The sequence below is a fragment of the Heterodontus francisci genome, chromosome 24 (assembly GCF_036365525.1).
Source record: "Heterodontus francisci isolate sHetFra1 chromosome 24, sHetFra1.hap1, whole genome shotgun sequence".
Classification (NCBI taxonomy): Eukaryota; Metazoa; Chordata; class Chondrichthyes; order Heterodontiformes; family Heterodontidae; genus Heterodontus; species Heterodontus francisci.
In genome coordinates, this window is record NC_090394.1 from 74,264,619 (window position 1) to 74,278,430 (window position 13,812).

At 41.6% G+C, this 13,812-nt stretch overlaps 1 protein-coding gene across 2 annotated transcripts in view; it reads left to right on the forward strand.

Moving 5' to 3' along the window:
* The window catches only part of usp42 (ubiquitin specific peptidase 42), a 96,460-nt gene that overhangs the window by 11,844 nt on the left and 70,804 nt on the right, over window positions 1-13,812 (forward strand). For both annotated transcript variants that reach the window (XR_010977420.1, XM_068056596.1), the window contains exons 3-4: window positions 7,397-7,606; window positions 10,516-10,626. Coding sequence is in view for 1 of the 2 variants with exons in the window: in XM_068056596.1 (XP_067912697.1) it covers window positions 7,397-7,606; window positions 10,516-10,626 (321 nt within the window). In the remaining variant the exon portion in view is untranslated. The remainder of the gene's footprint in view (window positions 1-7,396; window positions 7,607-10,515; window positions 10,627-13,812) is intronic.

Sequence of the window (13,812 nt, forward strand, 5' to 3'; positions counted from 1 at the left end):
TTTCCTTTGTTCAAATTTAACACCCTGGCTTCAGATTGAACTACCTCCCTTTCAAACATAATGTAAAATTCTATCATATTCTGATAACTTATCCCTAAAGGTTCTTTTACAAGATTATTAATTAGCCCTTTCTCATTACATAAAACTAGATCTAAAATAGCCTGTTCTCTAGTCGGTTCCTCAACGTTCTGCTCTAGAAAACCATCCTCAACACACTCCAGAAATTCGTCCTCCACAGCATTAGTACTCATTAGGTTTACCCATTCTATATGCAGATTGAAGTCACCCATGATTACTGTATTACGCATGCTACATGCTTCTCTAATCTCCTGATTAATGTCATGCCCCACATTACCACTAATGTTTGGTGGCCTATAAAAAAACTACCAATATTTGCTGCCCCTTGCTGTTTCGTAGCTCCACCCAGACAGATTCCACATTTTGTTCTTCCAATCTGAGATCCTCCCTTTACTAATGTACTGATCCCATCCCTTATCGGCACAACACCACCCCTTTCCCTTTTTACCTGTGCTTGCTAAATGTCGAATATCCTTGAATATTCACCCTGTCTTCGTCACCCTGTAGCCACGTTTCTGCTATGGTAATTAGATCATACCCATTTACTTCTATTTGGGTCTTTAAATCATCTACCTTGTTGTGAATGCTGTGTGCATTCAGGTAGAGTACCCTTAACCTTGTCGTCTTGACATTCTGTATTCTAAGCCTAGTTGATGCTTGCCTTTGTTTCGCCTGCCTTCTCATGTCATTTGCTACTTCTGTACCTCCTGTTACCAGCTTTACTTCCTTCCAATTTGAGCTACCCCTCAGGTTCCCGTCCCCCTGACAAGCTAGTTTAAACCCTCCCCAACAGCACTAGCAAATGTCCCTGCGAAGATATTCGTTCCGGTCCTGTTAAGATGTAGCCCGTCCATCTTGTAGAGGTCCCACCTGCCCCAGAACTGGTCCCAGTGCCTCAGAAATCTGATGCCTTCCCTCCTATACCAATTCTCCAGCCATGTGTTCAATCGATCATTCCTCCTATTCCTTTGCTCACTAGCACTTAGCTGGGAGTAATCCTGAGATTACTGCGTTGGCGGTTCTGCTTTTTAATTTCCTTCCTAACTCCCTAAAATCTGCTTTCAGGACCTCATCCCTCCTCTTACCTATGTCATTGGTACCAATGTGGACCACGACCTCTGGCTGTTCACCCTCCCCCAGAAGGATGTCCTGCAGCCGCTCCGATAATTCTTGACCCTGGCAGCAGGGAGGCAACACACCATCTTGGAGTCATGTTTACTGCTACAGAAACACCTGTCTGATCCCCTGACTATTGAATCCCCCATCACTATTGCTCTCCCACTCTTCTTCCTCCCCTCCTGTGCAACTGAGTCATCTGTGGTGCCACGGGCTTTGCTCTGGCTGTACTCCCTGAGGAACCATTTCTCTTGCCAGTATCCAGAATGGAAAACAGATTAGCAAGAAAGATAGACTCGGGACTCCTACACTGCCTGGTTGTCTTAGACTGCCTGGCGGTCACCCATTCCCTTTCTGCCTGCATGCTCTGAACCTGCAGTGTGACCACTTCCTTAAACGTGCTATCCACGTAGTCCTCTGCCTCGCAGATGCAAAACAGTGACTTCAGCCGCCGCTCGAGTTCCAAAACCCAGAGCTGCAGATGTGTTCGTCTAGGACATGTGGTGCATCCATGACTTCTCACATACAGCAGGACATACCTTCTATTTGGCCAAGCTGACCTGCCATAATGTAACTTTTAAAACTCTTTGTTAGTGAGAAGTAAAATAACTTTGCAGTTACTCAGCAATCGACGTCTTCCCCTGTACCAAAGAGAGAGGCAGCTACTGGAGGCTGAAAAAAGATAGAAGCAAGAAAGGAGCCCTCCCTCACACTCCAAACTCCCACTTTACACTCTGTTCACATAAATTTATTTTCTTCTTAATTTATAGTTCCCCTCCTTCGCGGACTCCCTCAATTACCAAACTCCCTTCTTCACACTTTTGCCCTCCAGCAGCACCCAGTGCAGAGAAGCAGCACTGAGAGTCCCCTGGATTTATACTCTGAAAACAATGCTGTCAACTTTGCTAAAGCTCAAACCAGTTTAAGCTTGCTACCTAATTAACTCACTTCAGCTACTGAGTTTTTAGTATACCCCTGTTTAAAAATGCAGGAAACCGAACTTACCCCTTAACTGAAACAGAAATTTCAATTAATTGCTAGATGTAGAAAAAAACAAAAACCAATATTGAGAGATTAACCCTTACCAAACGCCCTCCTTCACACTCAGTGGAGATTCAGAAGAGAGGAAGTTTAGAGTGAAAATTATTGTTGAGTTCCTAAAGAAGTGATTGGCATTCAGGTTGATATTTTACTTAACCTTTTTGTTGTAAATGAAGGTTTTCTGCACTGATTTTGTTGGGAAGGTTTTTTTCACCTTGTTTCTGTACATGTACTACACAAATTTGCTCTAGATGAGACTCTGTCCTATTCAAAAGGTCCTGACCGAAAATGAAGTTTACTGAGCAAATTTTCTATTTAAGAAATGTATTGAACATATGTTGGATCAAAGTTATGTGAGTTGGCAGCACTAAAGGTTTATGGGGTGGGAGACACAGGTTACACTGATCTGGGAGTGGAGGGGTTGGGGGAAATGAAACACCAAAGAACAAACAAAGAACAGTACAGCACAGGAACAGGCCATTCGGCCCTCCAAGCCTGCGCCGATCTTGATGCCTGCCTAATCTAAAACCTTCTGCACTTCCGGGGTCCGTATCCCTCTATTCCCATCCTATTCATGTATTTGTTAAGATGCCTCTTAAACGTCGCTATCGTACCTGCTTCCACCACCTCCCCCGGCAGCCAGCTCCAGGCACTCACCACCCTCTGTGTAAAGAACTTGCCTCGCATATCCCCTCTAAACTTTGCCCCTCTCACCTTAAACCTATGTCCCCTAGTAACTGACTCTTCCACCCTGGGAAAAAGCTTCTGACTATCCACTCTGTCCATGCCGCCTATAACTTTGTAAACCTCTATCATGTCGCCCCTCCTCCTCTGTCGTTCTAGTGAAAACAATCCGAGTTTATCCAACCTCTCCTCATAGCTAATGCCCTCCAGACCAGGTAACATCCTGGTAAACCTCTTCTGTACCCTCTCCAAAGCCTCCACATTCTTCTGGTAGTGTGGCGACCAGAATTGCACGCAATATTCTAAGTGTGGTCTAACTAAAGTTCTGTACAGCTGCAGCATGACTTGCCAATTTTTATACTCTATGCCCGACCGATGAAGGCAAGCATGCCGTATGCCTTCTTGACTACCTTATCCACCTGCGTTGCCACTTTGTGACCTGTGGACCTGTATGCCCAGATCTCTCTGCCTGTCAATATTCCTATGGGTTCTGCCATTTACTGTATACTTCCCACCTGCATTAGACCTTCCAAAATGCATTACCTCACATATGTACGGATTAGACTCCATCTGCCATTTCTCTGCCCAAGTCTCCAACCGATCTATATCCTGCTGTATCCTCTGACAATCCTCATCACTATCCGCAACTCCACCAACCTTTGTGTCATCCGCAAGCTTACTAATCAGACCAGCTACATTTTCCTCCAAATCATTTATATATAATACAAACAGCAAAGGTCCCAGCACTGATCCCTGTGGAACACCAGTAGTCACAGCCCTCCATTCAGAAAAGCACCCTTCCACTGCTACCCTCTGTCTTCTGTGACTGAGCCAGTTCTGTATCCATCTTGCCAGCTCGCCTCTGATCCCGTGTGACTTCACCTTTTGTACCAGTCTGCCATGAGGGACCTTGTCAAAGGCTTTACTGAAGTCCATATAGATGACATCCACTGCCCTTCCTTCATCAATCATCTTTGTCACTTCCTCAAAAAACTCAATCAAATTAGTGAGACACGACCTCCCCTTCGCAAAACCATGCTGCCTCTCGCTAATAAGTTCATTTGTTTCCAAATGGGAGTAAATCCTGTCACGAAGAATCCCCTCTAATTTCCCTACCACTGATGTAAGACTCACTGGCCTATAATTTCCTGGATTATCCTTGCTACCCTTCTTAAACAAAGGAACAACATTGGCTATTCTCCAATCCTCTGGGACCTCACAGGCCAGCTGGTGTACTAAGTGTCTGTTTCTAGTCATCCTCTCCATTCTAATTCTTGTTGCCAGCTTCCCATTGATTGAAAATTTTCAATCAGCATCCAATACTCACACCCAAATCTTTTTTCATCTTTGCTAATGGCTGTCCCTCTTTTCTATAGGTACATTACATTGAAACCTGGCTTGGGTAAAACTGACCTGACCCGACCAAAGCCAACCCGGGCCCACGTCCTTTCATTTTTTTTCGCACCTGACCCGACACAAATATCCTTCATCCGTTTCGGCAGCAGGCTATTACTGCAGTTGGGGTTGTGCGGAATCATGGGTAAGCCTGATCCTGTGACTTCCTGGAAGCAACGCTGTTCAGCCTGACCCGGCCCGAGCCCAAATGCTGGACTCTGAATTCCGACCCGACCCGAACCCGACGTGTAGTTGGGTCCAGTCGGGTTCGGGTCGGATAGCCAGGATTTTCTTTTCATGTCCTTTTATAATATTCATTACCCAAATGGATTTTGGCTTGCTTAATTCAATCCCACAAGCAGTTGGTCTGACTCTCTTCCCTTTCACTCTCCTCAAATATAATTATTTGTATCAAATCCCACCCTTGCAGAATTAGCTTAATAGTTCCTGATTTATTGGAAAGCTATGAATCTCCACTATAGTCATCAGCAAATTTTATAATACAAGAAATGATTTCCTCATATTTATGAACATCTTAAACAAAGGTCCCAGATTTAAAGCCTGGCTACCCGACCTGGACCCGACTACATGTGTCTGGTTCAGGTCGGGTCTGTATTCCGAGTCCAGCATTCGGGGTCGGGTCGGGCTGGCCAGCGCTGCTTCTGGGAAGTCACGGGATCAGGCTTACCCATGATTCCCCACAACTCCATCTGCAGCAGTAGCCTGCTGCCGGAACAGATGAACGATAGCGTGTTGGGTTGGGCACGAAAAAGAATTCAAGGACTCAGACCCGAGTTGGTTCAGGTTGGCTGTGGTCGGGTCGGGTTTTAATTTTATACCCAAGCCAGGCTTTACCCAGAATCGCATGTCTGTGGAACTCTACAAGTCACTCTTCCCATTTGTAACTGGACAACATTCAGGCTTGGCCTTTTAAGTGACAAGTAACATTCATGCTGCACAAGTACCAAGCAATGACCATCGCTAACAAGAGCGAATCTAAGCACCTGATCTTGTCATTCAATTTGATTGAAGTTTATAAGATCCTGAACGGTCTTGATAAGGTGGATGTGGAAAGGATGTTTCCTTTTGTAGGCGAGTCCAGAACTAGTGGGCACTGTTTTAAAATTAGGGGTTGCCGTTTTAGGACAGAGATGAGGAGCAATTTTTTCTGAGGGTTGTGCGACTTTGAAACTCTGCCTCAGAAGATGGTGGAGGCGGGGACGTTGAATATTTTTAAGGCGGAGATAGATCGATTCTTGTTGGGCAAGTGAATCAAAGGTTGGGGGGCGGGGGGTGCGTAGATGGGAGCCTGGAACTCGAGACACAAGCAGATCAGCCGTGATCTTATTGAATGATGGAGCCGGCTAGAGAGGCCGAATGGCCTACTTCTGCTCTTAATTCATATGTTCATATACCATTGTCGAATCCCCCACCCTCAACATCCACCATTGACCAGAACCATAACTTGACCAGCCACACACATTCTGTGGTTACAAAAGGAGGTCAGAGGCTGGGAATTCTGCAGCAATGAGGCATAGAGTCACAGTATGGCTGCAGCACAGAAGGAGACCATTTGGCCCACTGTCTCTGTGCCAGCTCTCTGCAAGAGCACCTCACCCAGTCCCACTGCCCCATTTTTTCCCTGTAGCCTTGCAAATTTTTTCTCTTCAGATAATTATCCAATTCTCTTTTGAAAGCCACGATTGAATCTGCCTCCACCACACACTCAGGCAGTGCATTGCAGATCCTAACCAGTCTCGTGAAATAAATAGAAAAGCTTTACATAGACATTGCAGCACAAAAACAGGCCATTCATTGAATTCGGTCCATGTCCAGGTTTATGCTGCACTAAAGCCTTCTCCCACCCTACTTCATCTCATCCTATCAACATATCCTTCTATTCCTTTCAACCTCATGTAGATTGTGCATTAACATGTTTGCAGGATATCTTAAGCTGCTTCAGAATTACATCTGACAAGTCACTATATATAGACAGCGAGACCCCACAAACAGCAAATGGTCTGTGTGTGGTAGCTGAATTTCCCTGTTCTTCAAATTGTGCCATGGGATCGCTTGCATCTATCTGAATAGGCACAGGACCTCAGCTTAGCATTGCACAGTACAGCATTCCCTTTAATGGACTGAGTTGTCAACCTGTATTGTGATCAAGTTGTGCAGTGGTGCTTTTAACCTTCTGTCCCCAATGCCAGAATGGTGGTAGCTAAGCCAAGGTGATACTTGGATAGATTAACATATTTCTGCTATCTACACTCTGTCTCTCCACTCTCCTCTTAGATCTTCCAATTATCTTAAACTGGCTTTTGCAATGATTCCTTGTTCCCTTTTTTGTGCTTCCTTGTAAATTAAATCTTTCTTTGACCTACATTTTTGTTTAATTCTGTCTTAATATTTCTGATTAACCATATAATTTTGACTATTCTACCACTCTACATCTTGGTTTTTTTTCTTGGACATATTTGCTTTGCACATCCCTTCAAATAGTCAACACATATTTATTTTCTTCGGATTCATTGCTAAGCTATTAATCTCCCAGCTCCTAAAGAGCTAGTCCACTTTTGTCCTATTAATCTTTTGCATTGCTGTACTAAATGTTTTCGCTTAAGTGAGTGGGGATCCAACGTTATATGATCGGGCTGTGAAATCAATGCATTTCACAGTAAATCCATTGCAATTCAAAAAGAATGATCAAGGCTTTGCACAAACAAGTATTAGCAGAAATGAATTATCAAAGAATTTGATTGAAGTGACTTTGAATTAAGAGTAGACTGCTGGCAAATTGAAACAATTGACACACTTGAACACTGCTTTTAGTTTTTGCAAGGTATATTTTTAGTTGTCAAGCAATTTAACACCCCAAACACTACATCCAAGGCTCACCTCCAACGTATTTCTGTCTATCCCTGGATCATTTTATACAATTGTGCAAATAGTGTATACGATGACAATGATGCAAAGTCCTGCCATTTTGATGTAAATAATTTGCCCTGACATCTGCTTTGTTTAATGCTAAGCCTTTTAAAACAGTTATTTTCCTCCATTAATTTTACTTTTTTAATTTCAGGTACACTGGGCAGTGGCGATGGGATAGCACCTCCTCAGAAAATACTGTTTCCAGCAGAGAAAATCTCCTTGAAATGGCAACAGATGCACAAAATAGGAGCTGGTCTCCAAAACCTGGGCAACACCTGTTTCTTAAATTCTGCACTGCAGTGTTTGACCTATACGCCACCTCTTGCAAACTACATGCTTTCCCGGGAACATTCTAGAACATGTATGTACATACAGCCTTTCTGTACTGAATTTGATTGCTACTTCATTTTTGTTTCCCACATCACGTACTATACTCATCTCAGAGTGGGTGAAGGGTGAGTTGCTGTTGAAAGATGTGTGGGAATGATATTGTGACTCAGCCTTTGGATCAATTTCACCTCCTTTATGTCTCTCTTCTCCTGTCTCTGCTAGCATGACTGATAGCAAGATGTCATTGTATGGGAGTCATGCATCTAAATCCCTGACTAGCTTAGGAAAGTTGTTATGGCACCACTGTATGTTATACAACAATAAATCTATGCCAAAAACATTTTAAACATGTTCTTGAAACAATTTGCCATCAAGACTGTGGATGGTTTACACTGTCGGCACATATCGTCTTGTTAAGAATAGCCTAAATCAAATTCCTGAAGTGCTGGGTTATTTTTGGTCTTTGAAGACCCATAATGGTGGATTTTCTGCAGGCTGGCATTGGATGTATCCTAACATACAGAAAATATTAGATTCTTTTTACATCAGCTATATTTGGGTTGGATGTACCCTACACTGAAATCTCTCGCTATCCCCAGCAATAATGTATCCTTTCAATGCTTATTGTTACAACTGTTTTTTTAAATGCTGTTACAAGCTTTTGAACAAGCTGCTTGAATAGGTTTGTTGCTGCATATTATAGTTTAAAATCGTGTGTTTTGTGTGATGTATTTGAAAATTAGCTTGCAGTGGCAGTTATTTTTTATAATGTGCCTGTCGTGTGTCATGCAACAACTTGCATGACACATTGCAAGACGCTTTACAGACAACATGTATGGAAAAGAAACCAATGTATGGGAATGACATTAGGAGGAACGACTGAAAACTTGGTCCAAGGGATGGATTTTGCAAATGTTCTTAAAAGAAAATGATGAGGTGGCGGGGTTTACGACGAGAGCTGCATGGTGGGGAATGGGGTGGCAGGGTTCACTGGAGGCCAGAATCAAGGAAAAGGAGAGTTTGGTATAGAATGAGCTGGAGGCGATTGCCACAATAGAGTGGGGTGAGGCCATGACAGAAAAAAAGACTTGGATTTATTCAGCTCTTTTCATGACCACCGGATGTTGCAAAGCACTTTACAGCTAATGAAGTACTTTTGAAGTGTAGTCACTGTTGTCATAGAGAGATACAGCACTGAAACAGGCCCTTCGGACCAACTGAGTCTGTGCCGACCAACAACTACCCACTTATACTAATCCTACATTAATCCCATATTCCCTACCACATCCCCACCATTCTCCTACCACCTACCTACACTAGAGGCAATTTTTGCAATGGCCAATTTACCTATCAACCTGCAAGTCTTTGGCTGTGGGAGGAAACCGGAGCACCCGGCAGAAACCCACGCGGTCACGGAGAACTTGCAAAGTCCGCACAGGCAGGACCCAGAACCAAACCCGGGTCGCTGGAGCTATGAGGCTGCGGTGCTAACCACTGTGCCACCTGAAGGGCCTGTTTCAGTGCTGTATCTCTCTATGACTTTATGTTGTAATGTGACAACCAATTTGTGTACAGCAAGCTTCCACAAACAGCAATGTGATAATGACTAATTTATCATTGTGATGTTGATTGAGGGATAAATATTGGCCAGGGAGAACGCCCTTACTCTTCTTCGAAATAGTGCAGTGAGATCTTTTACATTAACCTGAGGGCAGACAGGGTCTCGGTTTAATGTTTCATCTGAAGGACGGCGGCTCCAACAATACAATCAGTCTTGATTTTTGTGCTCAAGCCCTGGAGTGGGACTTGAAACTGGAACCTTGTGACTCAGAGGCAAGAGTGCTATCACTATATGGAAACATGGAGGTATTTAAAAACAAAGGTTGCAGAGTTTAAACTTGGTGCATTTGGGGATGAAGAATCAATATAACTTAGCAAGGACCAGTGTGATGGGGAGTGTAAATTAGTATGGAACAAGGTACAGGCAGCAAAATTTTGGGAAAGTTTGGAGTTTTCACAAGGTAGATGAAGGAAAGCCAAAGTACACGAATCTGGAAGCGGCAGGGATGTAGAAGGGCTTCAGTGGCAAGTGGGCAATGTTACAGTGATGAAAATAAGCAGCTTTTGTGATTGAGAGGATGTGGGCTGTAGCTCGGCTTTGAATTGAACCGGATGTCAAGGTTGCAGACAGCCTGGTTTAGCTTGAGTGCTTGGCTAGTTAGTTGGATGGAATCAGTGACAAAGAAGCAAAGCTTGTAATGAGGATATGTTGGCCAAGTAGCCTAATATTACAGACGATCGAAATATGTGGTGCAGGTGTAGATCATGGAGATGTAAAGCTGGGTGTCACTGGTATAAATGTGGAGGTTGATCCCTGTGTCTGTGTTTGACAGTACTGTGGCGCAGCACACAGCTGAGAAGAAGGCCAAAGAGATTCTTGGGGACTCTGAAGATGACTGTGAGGGTGGAAAAAGCAATTGCTAGAGATACTGTGTTTAGACAGATAGGAATGGAAGCATGAAAGGGCAGTTCTATAGCGATGAACAAGGAGAGGTGTTGGAGGAGGATGGCACAGTCTACAGTGTCAAATTTAATAGAGTTGGTAAAGAGCGATAATGTACCATGGTCACAGAGGATATTGGCAGGGATTTTTGTTCGGACCTCCTTGCCATTTTTGGTGTTGAGAAGGTCAGATGTTGGACTGGGGAGTGATTCGGACAGTGAGTTGTAGGAGAGATGGACACAGACTGAAAGATGACCATGCTTTCAACTACCTTAGAGAACAAAGGGGTGGTAGTTGATGCAGGTGAAAGGGTCATGTCACTGTACTTACAACACTTGCAGGAAATTTTTTTGCTGACTTCCCTATTTTTATAAAGCAGCATATTGTCTGATTCACTGAGTAAAGAGGCAATAATTGTCATTGCTTTTCCTTTGTAGGTAATGAACAAGGATTCTGTATGATGTGCATGATGCAGAATCATATCACCCAGGTCTTTTCCGGTTCTGGAAATGTCATCAAGCCTATGACCGTCATTAACGATCTCAGACGTAAGAATTGTTTTTATTCCTTGCAGTAACTCACCTCAATAAACTATCAAAATAACGGTACAGTGCAACCTCCATTATCTGTTGTAGTGTAGCCTCCTACAATGAAAATTGATAGATAATCGTGTCCACAAATTTTGATCATACATGTGTATACACCTGGCACAGGATTGAAGACTAATACAAGCAACAAAAACTAAGTTTAGTCTATCATATGCCGTAAGGTTAATTTAGACCAGGAGGAGATTGGTATTAGCAAGCTGTGCAGTAAAGTAACGTTTTGCACAATAATTCTGCCAGTTGATTGAAACTTGGATAATGGAAGTTCTACTGTGTGTAGAATTTGAAAACCTTAATGTCTTTCATTACTTGAAAGAACTGGTTTGTAATTTTTGTGAAAAAATGGTTGGAATTGCATAATACAATTTCTTCCCAAACCCTTATTTAAAAACTCCTGATATCCCATGTAGCAAAAATAGAATTTGACTTAACAATCCCTCTAAATCAGTAGACCTGATAATAAGGGCGGGATTCTTAAAAATGCTGTACTGGATACAAGCTAAGTTTAAGGGCTAATATAAGGAGGTTTTGATGTACAGTTTTGTATTTTTTAAAATAAAAGCTTCATTGATATTACATCTCAATAACCCGAGAACTCATGAGGACTTTCACAGAACTCGTGACTTCCTATCTGTTATCTCAGGGGTTCCTTTTGAAAATGGGCATGCTTGGTGTGCTGGACTGTGCTTCTGTAGACCTTTATACATGAACACTAACTTATCACCTCAGTAACTTATCATTTTATCTGATTTTCACCAAACTTGATCAGTGATTTTTCTCTTCAGACTCGTGGTACCTTTTGATAAATCAGTAGGTGAACTGGATACAGCACCTAAGCACTGACTCGTGACCTCAGTAAGTTAGACTTTATTAGATTTTTACCAAACTTATAAGGAACTTCCTCTACACTTAATGCGTTCATTAAAAATGGGAGAAACTTTGCATTTGTGATTACTGATTTGATACCCTGATCAATACACAAATTTGCAACATGCCAAAAAAAAACCCAAAATGCATAATGCAAAATGACAGGCATACACAAAACAAGTGCTAAAACACATTTTTTGCGAGTGCTGAATTGTTGAAAATCAGGCCCTTTTTAGTTTTAAGTTAACATTTTAATGACTAAGTACTCTATTCTTTTGATACTCTCCTATAAAATTTTCTGTCTTCCTGACTCATCCTATGTATAAAATGTAATTCTGTGCTGTAGAAGGATTGGAACTTTCAGAATCACTAGTATTATTGTCTAGTGGCAAGAAAGCGTAGAGTTGTTAGTTTCTCCAAGCAGTCCCTTTTAAAACATTTCAGGATTGAAATAAATCATTCGTAATAGTTAGTTTCATGAAGCAATCCATTCATTGTCATTAAGGTAAAGCTGCTTGAATTACTGAGAATAGTTTATATACTTGGGATGATTTGGAGGAATGCAGCAAAATTAGTTTGTGCAGAGTATGGTTGCCAGGGCTCTGATTGGCATCTTTCCATATTGGTATGGCTGGAGATGGTAACTAAGGAGTTGAACCTACTGCCACTATTCTATAATGCAATGTGCTGTGTTGGTGCTTTCAGTACATTCTTGTAAGTTATCTCTTTTCAGTAATGTCTGCTATAATTAGTATTGTGTAGGCCATACAAAATGAGAGACCCCTGGTAAGGAATTTTGAATCTGATTAGAAATCGATGGAAGTACTGCAAGCACCAAAAGAAAAGTTTAAATGAAATTAAAAATATGTCCCTACTCTTGATAGGTATAATTACTTCATTTGCTAATTGGTGCAATGATGGCAATTCATCGAATTTTCGCCACTCATAATGCATGTTCTGTTAATTTTTTTTTTTAAGTACTTCATCGTTACTAAATGCAGTCAAGGATAGCTTCAGTTTGCATACCATGATGGCTATATTAGATTTGGACTCAAAAGGATCTTCCATACCACCGTGGTGAAGTGAAAATCTGTTGTTTTAAATTATGATATTTTTACATATTTGTGGAATTCTGGTAGCTGGTGGGCATTTCAATTTATGTACCACTGGCTGGAAACAGGCCCTCTATATGGGCAACTGAAATACACTATTTGTCTTGCATGGTAGCGTCAGTTTAAAATGTGAAGTCGCCTCTGTCTAGGTAGACTAATTAATGATTGTTAAGCTGTATTCTTGGCATAATTAGTGCAGTTGTCCTGATGTTTAGGCATTTTGCATTGGACATTAATTGTGTATGATGCCAATGGTCTGCAAATTGTTAATTGACATAGATTGGTGCGTAAAGCAACTCAAGCATGTTGTACAAATTGGTGGTGACATGAATAAGCTACTCTCTATCCACTAAAGAAAAATGTTGAATGAACCACCCAGACGATTCTATACGAGCAATTTTCCATAACTTAGATAGACCAGTTTACTTTTGACCTATCTAGTTTAAATGACTGCTGTTGTTGGCATTAACACAGGGGAGTGTTTTAAATTTGTATGAAAAAGAGAAAATGTTTCACAACTATTATGTAGGTTTATGTAGTGTATTTTGAAATTACTAATTCATGTTTTGTACTTGAAGATCTCATGCCTCCAGTTTGTTGCCAATGAAGTTTAACAGGATGTGTATCTGAAGACCCTCCTGAAAATTGTTACTATTTGGTTGTTTTGGCTGTTACCAGAGGGGAAAAATAGATGATCAAAGTCATAAATAGGGAAAAAATGGTTTGATTTTATACAGAAGGTTTATTTCAAGAATTTTACTTCATAGGTAGCTGATACTGTGTTTAGTGCTGGTCTATTGGTGATACCCAAATTGTATTCTTCATTATTTGTCATTGTGCAATGAAGTTTGTGAAATATTTATACTTCCTTGGGTTTGTGTGTTAACTCAATTCAGGTGTGAAGCTGCTACCTACCAGAATAGTTATTGTGACAATCAGTGTAAAATGTAATATTGAATATTTGATTTTCTGCACACCTATGATAGTTTTTACAGTCCATAATTGACCTATGATGTACAATAGATTGCACTCAAGTCAGTAATGAACTCTCCATTTGAAGATTACCTATGATTGGTTTTGGTTTGGTTTGATATATGCATCAGACTCTTCCACTCTTGTTTACTGTTAATTGATTTTTTTATTGTGGAAA